General features: G+C 44.7%; 1 protein-coding gene across 1 annotated transcript in view; it reads left to right on the top strand.

The window, feature by feature from the left end:
• Positions 1-16,128, top strand: part of LOC144098155 (sushi, von Willebrand factor type A, EGF and pentraxin domain-containing protein 1-like) — a 112,868-nt gene extending 96,740 nt beyond the window's left edge. The window contains exon 20 of the mRNA XM_077630682.1: positions 15,917-16,128. Coding sequence (XP_077486808.1) covers positions 15,917-16,128 — 212 coding nt within the window. The remainder of the gene's footprint in view (positions 1-15,916) is intronic.
• Positions 16,129-16,627: the final 499 nt, after the last annotated feature.

The raw sequence follows: 16,627 nt of genomic DNA, 5'->3' as shown, positions 1-16,627 counted from the left end.
TTTTCTGCAAGCATATTTTACTGCCGGTACTTACACCATTTTCCCGACATTTCAAGACTAATTATTTTTATTTTTTTTGTTTGTTATTACATACTTTTCCTTCAGCCTGTGCACCTCCTGCTATCATTTCTCAGAGGCCCTTCGGTCTTGCATAGCCCCTGTAACTGCGTACAGCGATGCCAACCTTTGAAGGATACTCCCTCGCAGTCACACTTCGGCGTTTTAGTCTCCCTCACGCTGGGCGCGACGCTCTTGTACCTCCCCACAAATGCGTTGGACATTTCTGATACATGCATAGACGTTTTCCAAAAACAGAAAAAAGAGAAGGAAGCGGAGGGGAGATTCCGATATTTTATGAAATTTGAGGAGGTTTAGGCTGTCGCATATCTTGCTTCCCCCTTCCTTTCGCTCTTTCACGCCCCCCCCCCCCCCCCCGTTTCTGTTTCCTTATTATATATTTTCTCAGCTTTCCGTATTTCGTTCTGCCCTGCTACTCTACTGCTCTAGTTTGTCCTAGTCAACCCAACCAGTCATGTCATGCGGCATGTCGCCTCTTCTCATGTGTAGCCACACAGCCCTTCAAACACACGTTCGCTATTGTGCCCCCAAATTGTTTTCTACTTAGCTAGTCTAGCTGGCTTTTTTCGCTGTTTTGCGGGTAATCTGAATAATCCTCTTTAGCATCCATAGTGCACCGACAATATCTTCAATGTTACGCTCGCTACTTATCACCCTTGGCACGTCACCCTTTATTCCTGTCCCCGGGGCTTCCACCTCAAAGTGAAGACCCTATTTAAACCCTGTAAATGATCAATGCTTTGCCAATCGAAGATGTCATCTGGTCGAAACAATGGCTAAGCATTCGGAGGCTCTCCAATCCCTATTTTTCATTTTGTGTCGCTGAAATCTACTAAATCCGCTAAAGCCCCAATGTTCACATTATCAATCTGGGAAAGCATTGAATTATTAAAAACATATTAAAGCTGATAAAACAGAAAATGCAGTTTGAAGGCATACCCTACAAACATGGCAACCGAATGGTTTACGCTACTTCCCTGCCAAAAGTAGCCGAGCAACAGGGCTTCCTTCTCAGCCATATGGCGGCGCCGTTATGGCATTCCTTAGAACAAAATTGTGCCGAATGATAAAAGAGAAGGGTTCTTACCTTACACAGACTTAGAGCTTAACTGGCTGCAATAAGTACCCTCCTCCACGACGGCTAAGAAGCACAACGCATTGATTGGTTGACGCGGTAGAGTTAAGGCTTTTGTTCTTCAGAAAATCCGGCGTCTTCGGTGCCGCCGTCGTAGTGAGCGAAAAATCTCCTGAGAATCAGCCTAAGTAGGCCAACTAGGCCATATGATCTTGAGGCATCATAACAAACTGCCCACCGGATCGCGAGCAAACTGACTACCGTGGCAGGTCGCAGTGAATCAATTATTTGTCACGAGAGGCTGCTCGGGAAGGGCAACCTCCTCAGCACAAGCCCCACCTGTGGTCGCACATAATAAACCATTAACGCTACCGCGTCATACCTTTAAGGCGTAGTTTAAGTGTCCCCTCCAATTTTTCTACCGAGAAGTTGTCAAATGGAGCGGCATTCTTTGGAAGAGGCTAAAAACAATGCTTGGCATTAAAAGCAAAAACAAAAACCAAGCTTCAGACCTATCTTTGATAACGCAATAGTATAAGGAACATTTCTTGCTGTTTCGCTCCCTTTTCACGACTTTAGTTGACAGTCCTCCTGATTCCTGTACCTAAATTATCTCAGAGAACAGAGCTGCGATAACACATTCCGGAAACCAACCAATGCCGATGAAATTCACAATCATGTTATAGCGGATCTTGCGATTTGAATTATATTAAAATGGGCCCATTCGAACACAATTTTATTATAGCTTTCGTCCTTAAGCACATCTAAAGTATCGGCTCTTCGCAAAGGAAATTTCCAAAAGCAGGGCAGCTACAAAAGATTAGGGTCCTTTTTACAGGTGGCAATAAAATAAACTGTTTAGCGACATGCCAATACCTATTCTTTCTATTTTCTCATAGGGCATAGAAAAAGATCTAGAGCAGTTGGAGTCCCCAGTGTTAGAAGCATAACAAGCTGATGAAATAGTTTAGAAAGCTGTATTAAGCAAGTTCGTAATCTTAGATATTGGCACCAACAAACGGTTGACGTACTTAGGGCAGGTTTGCTTACACGCGCTTAGACACACAAGACAGCAGGGCGCTTTGAGAGAGGAAGACGACATGACCCTGGCCCCAGCATGCCCAAGGCTTGCCGTGTGGCAGGTAATACAGTTCGGCCGTTTTACTGCGCCGCTATAGGAGTTAGTAGTGTGGCAATATTTGCGTTGACTTTTCTTAGGAATTGAGTAGCAGTAATTATAAGGCCTTAATAAATAAATACCCCTGTCACATTGCAAATTTATTGTCATTCCCATCGCATGAGTTTAATTGAAAATGGCATTTGTTTGCTGCCACACGAGAGAATACAATGGCATTCGATGAAAAGTACATTAGGGTGGTGGTGGAAAACATTCCTTGCCAAGCTGAGGGCAGATCCCCTAACATAGCACGAGGCCAGCCTCCTCTTACAGCCCTTGGAGGGCTATCCGCTTCAGGGCGTCGGTAATTATCCGGCGCTGGTAGGCAGCAGCGGAGCTGGCCAGGACAGTCTCCCAAAAATGACTTCGCCGTGGTAGGGGATGGAAGGTGTGGGAAGGCAGGACACGTGAGGAGGACGTGAAAAAAGTCTCTCGGTTTCCCGCAGAGCTTACAGGAAGACAGGAATTTCACATTTCACATTTCACATTTCATTTATTCCACATTTATCCTGTTACAGAAAAAATGTGAGGGCAAGGACTAAAAGCTGCTAGTTAAGCAGCTTGACTAAGGCCCTTGCCCCCTTTGATGGCAGCGTACAGCGGTTTCAAATCACACAAAAATTTACACACAATGATTAGATTAGTTTCTGCAGAAGTTCTTGCACTACAGCACAAAATACGATCAAATAATATTTTACGCGCGTACACCAGAAAACATTATACCGAGTCTGCACACGCACACACACACATATATATATAAAAACTCTATACACAAAAATTTATACAACATGTGCATACTTCAAAAATGATATCTGAAACAAAGACAAATGTATTTATACAGAAATGTTTCATTAATTACAACATGGAAATGCCAATCCTTAATCTATTGCTTCATACTGTTAGATTCCTAAAATATTTAACGAGTGCGGGTCTTGACGCTGTTCTTATGTCCATGTCTGTGTCTTGAAATGTGTTTAATAATACTGGCAAGCGATGTTCCAATCTATTAAAACCGTTATTTGTGCGCGAAAAGGGGACTAGCCAAATGTTTCTGTGTCTTATGTTGTAAGGAACATCCCAAGATTGTCTGAGATGGCAAAGCGAGAGAAAGCATGTATTGGATTTTGCCAACGAGATTTTATACTTCATACTTAAGTTTAAATTGTATAGATGTACTGCAGGGACTATATTATATGTTGAGAAAAGCTCTATTGTATGGCCATCATACGGTAAGCCTGCAATGTGACGGATTGCTTTCTTCTGCATTAAAAATAGCCGGTGTATGTTCGCCTTTGATGTCGTTGCCCAAACAAGGCTACAGTAATTGATGTGTGGGGTAAATAAGGCATTATATAACATTAGCTTTATCTTAGGTGGGACAATGTAACGAAGTCTGCACAGAACGCCACAGGCCTTGGCCAAGTTGCGAAGCACATTTGTTACATGTGCATCCCAATTTAAATGTTCATTAAATACTACACCTAAGGTTTTCACCTCACGTACAGTATCTATTTTTTCTTGGCCTATCCTTAAACAAATACCGTAATCAAGAATTTTTTGCGCAGGTCGAAATAGGACAGCCTTGGTTTTTTTCGTATTTATTTCTAATGAATTTACTTTACCCCATTCTAACAGTTTACTAAATGTAATATTACCTAAAGACGATAATTCACTAGCGTCCTCTGACTGAATAAAGAAACTTGTGTCATCGGCATAGACTACAAAGAATGCCTGGTTGCTTATTGTTACTATATCATTTACATAGATAGTAAAAAGAATGGGTCCTAATATACTACCTTGTGGCACTCCACAAGATATATTGCGTAGAGCTGACGACTCCTCTTTTAGTGAAACGCTTTGTTGTCTCGCGGACAGATAGGATTGTAAAAGGGCAAGAGGTATTCCACGGAATCCGTAATGTTCAAGCTTAGAAAATAGGGTTGTGTGGTTAATTCTGTCAAATGCCTTGGAGAAATCTACAAAGGCGCCTAGTGTTAATTTTCGTTGTTCGAAACCTTTAATAATAAATTCCTTTTGTGTGAGAAGGGCCAGTTCTGTTGACATACCTTGTCGGAAACCAAACTGCTGGATGGATATTATAGAATGCTTATCACAGAACGATACAACTCTTTTGCAGATGACTTTCTCCAATCCTTTTGATATGACAGGCAGCACAGAAATAGGCCTATAATTTGAAAACTCATTTTTGTCTCCCGACTTAAACAGAACAGTGACTCTGGCTAGCTGCATTTTTTGTGGGAAAACACCAGTAGTCAAACAGCTATTGAAAATATGTGTGAGAGCAGGTACCAGGAGCTCGAGCACAAACTTTATGGGGCGGATAAGAAGGCCATCAATATCACGCGCTTTGCTATTCTTCAAAGACATAAAAATAGAATACACTTCATCTGGAGTAACTGGATCAAAAAAAGCAGTGTGGGCATTTGGTAGACCCAAGTAGGACGATGCTTTATCATCATGGTTACTGTTCGCTAAAGTCGTAAAGTATTCATTAAACTTATTTGCTAGTTCTCTTCCTTTAAAACTTTGATTTTTGACACTAATTTCGAGGTCTCCACTTTCGTGCGTATTGCGATTTAAAAGTTTATTTATTTCACGCCAGAGAGCGTCTCCCCGAGTTGCAACGCGACCAAAAAGATTTTCAAAATAAGTGTGTTTGGAGTTGCGTAGCACTTTTGTTACGCTGTTTCTGTATTTCTTAAATGATATGAAGTCATTGGGGTCTTTTGTTTTCAAGAACTGAAAATACATCGCATTTTTTTCACTAATCATTCTAATACATTCGTCAGTGAGCCATGGTTTCCGACATTTTTTGCGTTTTTTGACAGATTTGTACTTAAAGCAATCTGTGTAAGCACGTTTAAGCAAACCCAAGAATATGTCGTAGGCATCATCAGCAGTAGTACACTCAAGCGCAGATGTAAAGTCAATTTCCTCAACTGCAGTTCGGAAACGTTCAAACGTTTTTTCATTAATTTCTTGAACTACAAATGATTCACAAGGCTTTTCGAAGTTTTTACATAGCTCACCGGGCTTACAAAACATAAAAATAGGCAAATGATCACCCAGAGCTGCCGTTATAACGCCGGCTTTGATACAGCCTTCCGGATTATTTGTGATGAATATGTCAAGAAGACTTTCAGAGTGACAAGTGATGCGTGTAGGCTCTGTTATAACGGCTGAACAATGAAAAGTGTCCAGAAGCAGACACATACGTTGCGAGTTTAGAGTAGGCTGAAGCATGTTAATGTTGCAGTCACCACCGATGGTAATGTGCAGTTTATTCAAACACGCGAAATTCAGGAGCCTTTCTAAGTAGGCAAACAATTGATCAGTATTCCCATCTGGCGGCCTATAAGTAACGACAAATATAGATTGCTTGCATTGGAGCGTCAGAGTCTCGTAATCGGGAGTAATAGCTGTGAAGTCGGGGAGCACTACGCATGGCAACTGTTCTGATATCAACTGCATTACTCCCCCACCACGCCTGCAGGGTCTGTTTAGGTAGAAACTCCTGTAGCCTGGTAGACAAAGCACTTCTTCTTGCGTTTTATACCATGTTTCGGTTACCATTATCATATGAAACTTGAACCTAAATTCATCAAAAAATGTTGTTAGTTCATCGTATTTGTTCCTTGCAGACTGCGCAATAAAATGTAGAAAGGCAAGGTGCGCACTGTCTTTCGGGCAAGCGATATTTTTCGGTGTGTTCATCAGCACGGGGAAAGAAGATGCACTGAGTAGCGCAAGAGGTGCTTACACAATCTTTTCCAAATCAGCTTCGCATGAAATCCGGATGACACGAGATGTCTCCGTTTTCCGCGCGAAAACTTTGCCGCCTTTTGCCCATGCAAAACGCCAGCTCATTGCCTTCTTTTTTGCGATAGTCTTTCCTAGCAGAAACTTAAGCTGAGGACAAAGGTGTTCGTTCACAAACACCGATGCCTTGGTTGAAAATCCTAGGTCTTCGGTGTTTAGTTTCTTGCTGCGTGCCTTGTCAATCACTTGGTTTCGTTTCGCACGGCTGTTGAAAACGGCAACAATGTTCTTGCTTTCGGCGTCGTTCCAAACAGGAACACGATGACACACCTCGATATCCTGCCTATCTATAGGCTCACCCACTGCGTCGCCCACTTTAGCAAGCTGCTCTTCTAGGTTTTCATTATCCTCACACGGTACACCCTTTATTTCAATGTTCTTGATCCTAGAATACTGATCTTGTTCAGTTACTCTAACAGAGTTGTCGTGCACCTGTTTTCTCAGATTTTCAAGCTCCTGTAGCAATTCTTCATGAGATTCTTTAAGTGCAGCATTTTCCTTTTTTATTTCGGCGCACTCTTGTTTCATTTCTTCGTAGTCTTTGTTGATGTACTCTAGGCTATTTTTTAGCTCCCTCGGTTCCTTTCGGAATTCACGCTTTAGGTCAGCAATTTCTGTCATGTCGCAAACAGCACGCAAAGCACTACACGTATCAAAAACGTCACCGGCAGCAGAGGCAGGGCAGAGGACAGTGCAAAAGAAAATATACAAAAATGACAGCTCAAACCTGCGATTCAAGATGAAAGAATAAGCGTTGTTGCCGGTCCACTGCCTCCGCTGCCAAATGACCAGGATGGCGATGTTGCAGTCCTTTTACAGCCAGGCGACGTAGCAGTGCTGTGATGCAGTGCCACGTGATGTCCACCACGTGATGTCGCAGGTATGCAGGGGTCCTTTTGTTGGCCGGAAATCAGCCCAGGCAGTCCGGTGGTCCACACTATCAGCTGATAGCGCTCGGGGCAGTAGGCGTCTGCGATTCAAGATGAAAGAATAAGCGTTGTTGTTGCATGAAGCAGAATAGGGCAGGGAGAACTTAGGGTCTGGAGTAGGCGTCGCCTGTGGGAGGCCTGGGTTAAGGTTAGGGATGGAGCCGGCGGTGCGTAAACGCGCCGGGTATCTCGGTAGTAGGTAAGAATATGTCTGAACGTAAGCAGGTACTCCTGGGATGGCGGAGGAGTTCCAACTAAGGCCCGGAATGTGAGACCTCGGGCGAGGGGGTGAAATTCCTCGTCACCCGAGAGGCCTGCGTATGGGGGGGTCCAGATGAGGGTTACGGGGTGGGTAGGGTGCCAGGAGCGTAGAAGCGGAGCCGCGGTGCGGGATATCAGGCCTTTGGCAAAATTAAATGTAGCGGATTATGGGTCGGAAAGAATTTTGGTGGCACAGGTGGAGATGAGAGCTAGCGCAATGGCCGCTTCCTCTGCAATTTCCGATTAGTCTGTGGTGGCGGATCCTGACGCGATTAATCGGGCCTGATTATTAGCGACGGCAAGGACCACGCGGGAGCCCAACGAGTGCCCTGCGGCGTCCACGTAGGCTACCTCGGAACTGTTGCCGTAGAGCTCGAGCAGAGCTTTGGCGCGTGCTGCCCTACGTTCTCCGTCGTGCTCGGGGTGCATGTTCTTAGGCATTGGAAGGATGATGAGGTTGGAGCGTAGGTCTATAGGTAGGGGAGCCCCCTCAGTAGGGTGGGTGATCGGGGCGATGCCTGGCGAGTCTATCATATATGCTTAACCTCGATCGAGCTTAACCACAGTATAATGTCGTCGCCAGACATGCCGACTATCCAGTACAGCAAAATTATGAGCCAATCTGGCTGAACACATGCTTTCGTAAGTCTACTCGGTTTAACTACAATAAAATCCTAACATTTTTTTTCTTTAAGAATACTATTTGGCGTCTATGATATGAATAAAACGTGGCTAGGGATTATTGCAGGTAAAACAAGCATATTCTATTTCTGAAGCTTTTGTAATTTCTTTGGGATGGATATTCTCAAGGAGTCTCTGGTGGCTTCACAGTACATTTGCTCGGCGAGAGCAGGCGAATGGGTTCAACAAACTTATTCGATCCCTAATGTCGTTGACATTAGTGACCTCTAGCATTGTAAAAAAAACATTGTAAAAGAAAAAATGGTAGGATTTTAACGTAGTTAAACCGAGTAGACTTGCGAAAGGATGTGCTTAGCCTGACTGGCTGGTAGTTTTGCTGTGCTGGCTCGTCGGCACGTCTGGCGACGACATTAGACGCAAATTAAGCTCTGGTCGAGGTTAAGCTGACCTGATCTGCATGTACGCGCCGCAAGTGGATGTTTAGGGAGACGGCGATATGCAATGCACAGCGCCAGAGTGTGTTGTAGTTTAAAACGAGGCATGATCGGCAGCGGCGACAGCCTAGTGCTCTCGTGCAGTGACCAGCGAAGCTGACCTGTTCCCGGCGCCGCCAGTTTGAATCCCAGTCGCAGGAATATTAATTTCGTTTATTCAAGGTCAAGACCAAGGCTTCAGCGGCGGTCCGGATTTTGTAGCTTTGGTCGTGAAGTAGAGCTTTCGCTCTGAAATTTCCTCTTTCGCTACCAGCCAACCTACTGGCCGGGCAGACATGTATGGCAAGGCGAAAGCCTTTAATGGCTCATGCTCGCGGCCACGATCGTGTCCGTCCCTCCGTCCGTGACGCTTCGTTTAGTGGGAAGTAATAAAGGTAGGAGAATAAGAATGGCTGCTTCGGATAAAGGAGGACAAAAAAAGTCGGGCTGAGGCTTAGCTAAAGTGTTAATCCTGAATATCTCGAAGCGAAAAGCTTCGTGGCGATGCTCGTCGTTTAGCTTAAGGTTTCATACATAGGGTTGAAATTTTAGTATATCTTTCTAGCTTTTCCCACACGTGTTGTCTTAGGTATACAAAGCTTGTACAATTGTTATGCAAGGCTATTAAAATCTCCCACTCCCACGCTGCCACTTCCGGGTCTTCTCCTCCTTCCATGGCGAAAGGTCAGACGACGGAGGCAGCGCGCGGCGGCGACGACGGCTGCGGCAGCAGCGACCACCTGCGCTCCGCGTGGCGTCAATCGGCTTCACGCATGCGCGGCTGTGGTAAATCTGTAGTGTGGCTCACGCGAAGCCCGGTGTTGACGAGCCTAGTGAAGCTTTTCGCTTCAAAAATGACCCTAGATGTATCATGTACGTAAGCCGTGTGTGAAGCGGTCCGGCGTTCTATGTCAGCTGAGTGCGACGCGTGTTCGCGTTCTGTCTGCGGCGCGCATGTTCGGAACTTGTGTGCTCTTTCCCCTCGCGGGTATAAAACGAGCACGAATAAACGCCATGTCGGCACTCTTGTGCGGAACTGGTCCCGACTGTAACTCTGCCGACACAAATAACGATACATGGTGTCAGAAGTGCTCTGAAGTCGCTGCAGCAGTGTTCGGGGTAAACGAAGTCAGAAGCAACGAAGACTGCGAAGCGGAATTCTCGACGTGTGTGTCAACAGCATTGGAAGAGCGCGCTGACCGTGACTGGGTAGTACGAGCGAAAGCAGCGGACATGACGCTAACCTTCAAAGTGGACACAGGATCGCACGCCAACCTGCTGCCATTTTCCATCTACAAGAAGCTACAGCTGACATGACTCTGACTATAGAGTAATTGGTTTAGATATAGCAAAAATGTCAAAATTGTGTCGAAATAGCGCGGACGCCGATATAGCCACGAGAACGATGGGACGTCACATCCACCGGAAGTGGGCACATCATAGTGAAATAACTTGGGAACTAATGGTGATAGGAGAAACAGAATGGTTGCATTAGAGAGAGGAAGAAAAAATGAATCTAGAAGCCAAGTTTGATGGCAGTAGAGTAAACGTCATCGGAAGTTTTCACAGCACAGTGAAAAAAACACAAAATTGAAAAAACGCCGAATTGAGTAATTACTAATTAATAAGTGTTGTTATATATTAATATAAAGAATAATTAGTGATAATGATTAGCAATTAGGAAGTAGTGATAGCAATACAAAATTAAAAATAGACGTCAAAACCTCTGCGCTGTACTTCTGAGTTATTGGTAGTCACTGCGCATGCGCGAGGTGGCGCGCGCACATCGCGCCCGCGTCAGACGACTCGCAGCTGTCGACCGAGTCAGTGCCGGGCAACTTCCTTCCTACCGTTCGGTTCAACATAGAGTCGCGCGGTAAGGGTTTCGCCTCAAAATCTTTAGATCGTCAACGTGTCCCCCGAATTTTTTCTTGTTTATATGCTGGTCCAAGTGCATTTTTAACGCGACAGCGTAAAGGGCCCTGTGTCGCAGAAAAGTTGGTGTTGTCGGCATCGGCCGTGAGCGCAAAATTCCTCCTCCTCCTCACAATGTGCTCCAATGCCCAAACAGATAGCGCGCGACGGCAGCGCCTCCCGCTCGTCTCGTTCGGGCGCAGTGGGGCCGGGCGGGCACGCAGGAATCACGCGGTGAGCGGCGCACAACGCATCGCACATCCATAGCGCGTTCACCACGAAGCTTGCGGTTTGCTGCCCGTCCGTTAAGCGCGGAAGCTATGCTGGCGTACGTGGCATCGGGTTTGTCGAGAACGATGTGCCGACGAACTACGACTGCAACTTGAGTCCCGCGCGTTTCGGCAAGGCGCAGCGCTTCTACGTGGGCGGCCGCTCCGCGCGTCCGTTTCACCGTACGTAGCTGAGCGATTTGTCTAACAGGCAAGGCGTCGCGCCGAACGGGCGATGGCGTTCCGTGGACTCCCTGGCAGTGCTGCAACACGCTGTCGAGTTCCACTCTTAAAGGCGAAGCTTAAGCGTCCTCCATTTTTTTTTTGTTGTGGCAGTGCCGACGGTGATGTTGAAGTGCCGCCCGGTCATTTGTTGAAGGTGTTGTCCGCAAACAGAAGGGCAGCCATTAACGTAACACTGCAATCATTGGTAATCAACTTCACGCTATGCCCTGTCCCACCATATGCCTGCGGTTTAGTGTGGACTGTACTTTGACTTGGAAAGTGATGACTATTAGTGTTCAGTCGCAAACATGCTTACAAGCCGCTTTATACAGCTGCTGTCGCTCAACCTTTGCAAATATTGAAACGCATACCAAAGTACTGTATCCAGCAAACTTTTTTCACTGCAATAGTCATCATTTACAAATTTCTTTAGTTACTGCCGTCTAGCAGCGCGTAAAAAAAATGACATTAAGTTGAACAAATGTCATTCGATGGGAGAGATATTAAATTTTTTGTATGGAACGGGATTAATGGCTTTAAAGTAGAGTTTCCACATTTACAAAAATATTTGGCACATTGTAGCCACAAGAGAGTTCTCTTTAACATTTATGCCTTTAACATCACGGAAATTAATTCTTGGATACACATGAAAGTATACTTTTTGCCCCTATTGTTCAGTGTTTAAATTACTGAAACCACAAAAATTGCTGGTACAGTAAAAGCCACTATTTATGCTTATGAAGGTAGACTCTTCTTTACGTCTTCTAAGTCTAGCACGCCAGAACTACTCTTCAATCATGGTTAAATTAAATTACATGAATGGAGAAGATTCAAAATCACTCGCATTTAATTGTGCTTATACTCTTCTCGTGTTTGTGTAGCGAAAAATATAAACGCCAACATGAAGGGTGGCCTTATCATACGTGCTTCGACATCTGAACGTGTTTCCTGAACAAAATATTGAAGGTATATTTGAAGGGTTCATAGTATAGAATAATCTTTTAAATTCATTTACAAAAATCAAGCAAGGGTCGCTGGGGTATTAAAAAGCTTACGCTGCTTCTTACCACGGACAAGTAGGTGCTAATATACAAATCCCCATTTTTATCGCATATCAACCGCTGCCACCTGGTTCGGGTTAGTACTGCCTAAACTAACATCACTAAACTGCTTGTTGTCATGCTGCTGTCACGTGTTTTTAGCTTTCTTAAAGGAACCGGATTTCTCAAGAGGCTCAATTTTTTTTCACCCACTGGTCTGTTTGAATTTTAGTACAGCTCAACCACTTTCTCATTCCGGAGAAAAGAGCTGAGTTTTTTTAATTTGATTGGTTAGGGGCCTCCAGTCCTTACCCAGCCAAGGACGGCTGATGAGGTGACCCGGCCTCCTTTGAAACTTTTAATTTTAGCCATTTATAAATCTTATTTTTCCTCTGAATACTAGGCAGAAGGAAATAATTTTTTAAGCTTTTTACACCGCCTTTTTTGTATTTGGGTAAACATCTGCCGAAAACAACTTCTTATACCTTGAGCTTGGCGCATGATAGCGTTAGCAGCTTATGCGCCATTAAACCAAACACAACACTAAACTGCTGCTGATGCAAAAGAAAGGTTTGCGTGCAGTTTCTAGCGCACCGCGTCTCCCTCACGCCGAACCACTAATTAGCGGCCTTCACTTGAGCGTCATTTACAATAATTTAGTGTTTAGCCAAAATTAAAGAAGGAAAAAGCAGGGTACTGTTTGATTAAAAAGATATTCAACCTCTGATGACATACAAACATTCACTCTACCCGACAGAATAAAACATGACACAATCCAAAAATACAAACTATATACGGGATCCAGTTACGAAGTTACTTATTATCATCCATACTCAACTCACTTCCCAATGGCATCTGACTTGTAATTTTTCTGTATTTGTATCTTTGCATGGAAAGCCTTTTACGCTGTTTGCTCGGCACCATGGTATTTCCTTATTATATAAATTTGAAAAACCTGCTGCGCGACAGTGTAAAAGTCCTGTGTCGCAGTAAAGTCGATCTCGGCGTTGCCGTCTGCCGGACGGACTAGTCGACTACAAAGGGCACCCATAGATGGCGGCAGCCACACCAGCGGCTGATCAGAAAAAAACTGATTCTCCTGTTTCGAGTGAGAGACGCTACCGCTACGCAACGCAGACGCATTCGTACGGCTCGCTTAAAGCAGGGCTCTGTATGTACATCGTCGGTCTGACGTTCCCAGGCCACAGGGACTGCTTTTCATCGGTATATCCTGGCACTCAAGATGCCGATAAAGCTATCAAGGTTCTCGGAGGTTAGGACGGTGCTTCTACCCTCTGCAAATGTTTTGAGCCCCGGGGATGTCGTAACTGCCTGACTGCAGTGCTCAAAAGGAGACCCTGCGGCCTCGGAAATGACCGACCCGGAACGTCGTGTGGTCTATCACATAATAATAGTGATTGTTAAAGAGGAAACAATCGCCATCTGCGTGAACAAGACGAACCGTTGTCGCGTCATGCCCTTAATGGTGGAGCTTAAGTGTCCGCCAATTATTTATGTATTTCGAATTGCCAATTGAACTAATCTATATAATCTATATAAACAACTAATATATATATATATATATATATATATATATATATATATATATATATATATATATATATATATATAATCTATATAAACAAAAGCTATCCGAAAAAGCATTTTTAGAATTCATAAGTAATCGTGATAACTTTTTTCTATATATACTAATACCACAACTAACTACACCTTAAGAGCTAGAAACTTTATTAAGGTTAAAACTAGAACAAACTACGGCAATCAGCTTTTACAGTGGCAGATTCCTAATTTACTTAATAGTGAGCATGCTTTATTTGATATCATGCAAGATTCCTCAACCATTTCAATTTTCAAAAAGAAATCAAAACTACATTTTTCCAACAATTGACTTTTGGCCTTTCTGTATCTTTATTTCTTCATTTGCATTATTTATACCTATTAGGTTGCATTGACTTATTGCATGTATAATTGTGTCTATTGTATATATAAGTATGTATATGTGTGTATTATGTGTATATATGTATACATTTTTTTGTGCACGGTTCTCTGCTGTGCTCGTGGCGCCAGGGGCCTAGTCAGGCGGGTATAGTCTCGCCTTTTGCTCCGGCGCCATGACAATCTTGTATTGTCAGAATTATAATAAACTTCAAACTTCAAACTGTCTGTCTGCCTGCCTGCCTGCCTGCCTGCCTGCCTGCCTGCCTGTCTGTCTGTCTGTCTGTCTGTCTGTCTGTCTGTCTGTCTGTCTGTCTGTCTGTCTGTCTGTCTGTCTGTCTGTCTGTCTGTCTGTCTGTCTGTCTGTCTGTCCGTCCGTCTGTCTGTCTCTCGGTCTGTATGTTGGTCTGTCTGTCTGTCTGTCTGTCTGTCTGTCTGTCTGTCTGTCTGTCTGTCTGTCTGTCTGTCTGTCTGTCTGTCTGCCTGCCTGCCTGCCTGCCTGCCTGCCTGCCTGTCTGTCTGTCTGTCTGTCTGTCTGTTTGCCTGCCTGCCTGCCTGCCTGCCTGCCTGCCTGCCTGCCTGCCTGCCTGCCTGCCTGCCTGCCTGCCTGCCTGCCTGCCTGCCTGCCTGCCTGTCTGTCTGTCTGTCTGTCTGTCTGTCTGTCTGTCTGTCTGTCTGTCTGTCTGTCTGTCTGTCTGTCTGTCTGTCTGTCTGTCTGTCTGTCTGTCTGTCTGTCTGTCTGTCTGTCTGTCTGTCTGTCTGTCTGTCTGTCTGTCTGTCTGTCTGTCTGTCTGTCTGTCTGTCTGTCTGTCTGTCTGTCTGTCTGTCTGTCTGTCTGTCTGTCTGTCTGTCTGTCTGTCTGTCTGTCTGTCTGTCTGTCTGTCTGTCTGTCTGTCTGTCTGTCTGTCTGTCTGTCTGTCTGTCTGTCTGTCTGTCTGTCTGTCTGTCTGTCTGTCTGTCTGTCTGTCTGTCTGTCTGTCTGTCTGTCTGTCTGTCTGTCTGTCTGTCTGTCTGTCTGTCTGTCTGTCTGTCTGTCTGTCTGTCTGTCTGTCTGTCTGTCTGTCTGTCTGTCTGTCTGTCTGTCTGTCTGTCTGTCTGTCTGTCTGTCTGTCTGTCTGTCTGTCTGTCTGTCTGTCTGTCTGTCTGTCTGTCTGTCTGTCTGTCTGTCTGTCTGTCTGTGAATGTAGACGTGGCGTCGGCCGTGTTTTGCAGTGCTGCAGTCCTTCCACCTCTACACGCCATTCAAGAGCTAAAGACTCATATATTATTATCATGCTCAGTTACGGACAGAGAGCACTGCATTATTTGGGCGCGAGCCATGTGCTGCCTTGCCTTTTATGGCAGGCCGTGAAGTTGAAGCCGTTACTAATAGCGCGACCCTTTTTATCGTAACACTAACAGCAAAAGACGTTTAACTGCGAAGTCGTTTCGTGGTTATTTACGCTTCGCCGTGTTTCTGCTCCTTTTAGGACTGCCTTTGTTCTGGGGCAGTCAGGCTGGTGTGTTTAGTGCGTTCTAACGAATCGCACGCGCTGAGAATAGGTGCTCGTGGGGCTCTAAATGATTTAACCATGAAGATTTTCACGGACGTTGTTGCCTGAGTCATCGTTTACTGCCAAACTATTTGCAAAATAGTCCATCTCTCTTATCTAAAATAACCACGCGTAATTGCGCGAAGTAAGACATATATAATGGAAATGATTGCTATAACGCAGTAATTGCGTTTTGAATGAAGATGGCTTTCCCCCTGGAAAATATATTTTTCGTTCAGGTTAGAGCAGCTTTTACTTTTTTTTTTCACAGTTTGCGTCATGCTTTCGTTAGCACAAATCGTTTTTCGTTTCAGCAGTTCGCACCAACTGTAGTGCCTTAAGTTACGCTCGGTTATTAAGCACTGCAGTAAAAATTTACTATACACTCAAGCTATATGTGCACTTTGAGCAGCTGTGTTTAGACCAGTGCTCATATTGGCCCGATAAGTAATATAGCGTCTGCTTGTGATAATGGCCAACATTCAAATTTTTTTCTGCTATGCAGGTAATGCAAGCATTACACCTTCTACAAAAGCCCTGGCCACTCAGTTGAAAAACCAGAGAGTCGCTATTTATTGCATCGGTATAACGGGCAACTCCCGAAAAACAGAGCTCGAGAAGCTCGTCACATCTCCAGCGCACCTGTTTCTGCTTAAGGATTACGACGCCTTTCACTGGATTGCTGACAAAGTCACCGGCAGCACTATCGGTGAATAACACTTTCACGATGATTTTATTCTTGCGGTGTCTATTCCTTGATTGTATTTCGGCCTTTATAGTTTTCTGATTTTTAACTTTCTGACAATGTTCCAATTTATGCATATGGCATTATTACATTTCGGAATCCATGTAGCAGCCTGTGGTGGTGGTTTTGCGGCTTTGGCATTCGTCTCGTGATCGCAAAGTCGCCGGTTCGATCCTAGCCGGGACGGTCGTATTTTGACGAAGGCGAAATACAAGAATATCTGTGTGCTGGCGATGTCAGCGCATGTTGAACAAACCCAGGTGATCTAAATAAATTCGGAAGTCTACATTATGGCGTCCCCCACAGCACGTGATTCGCTTCCGGATGTGAATTCCAACAATATCCTATTACTTTCACAATACGTGTAGGGCGCAAAGTAGAAGAAATTCAGCACGCTTCCCGTAAGTTCCCGTGAAGTTTCCATTTGCCTTCCGAATGATTTCGACGTGATGTCCATGATGTCCTGCGGCG

This window comes from Amblyomma americanum, chromosome 7, assembly GCF_052857255.1.
Source record: "Amblyomma americanum isolate KBUSLIRL-KWMA chromosome 7, ASM5285725v1, whole genome shotgun sequence".
Classification (NCBI taxonomy): domain Eukaryota; kingdom Metazoa; phylum Arthropoda; class Arachnida; order Ixodida; family Ixodidae; genus Amblyomma; species Amblyomma americanum.
This window is presented reverse-complemented; position numbering and strand designations above follow the sequence as displayed.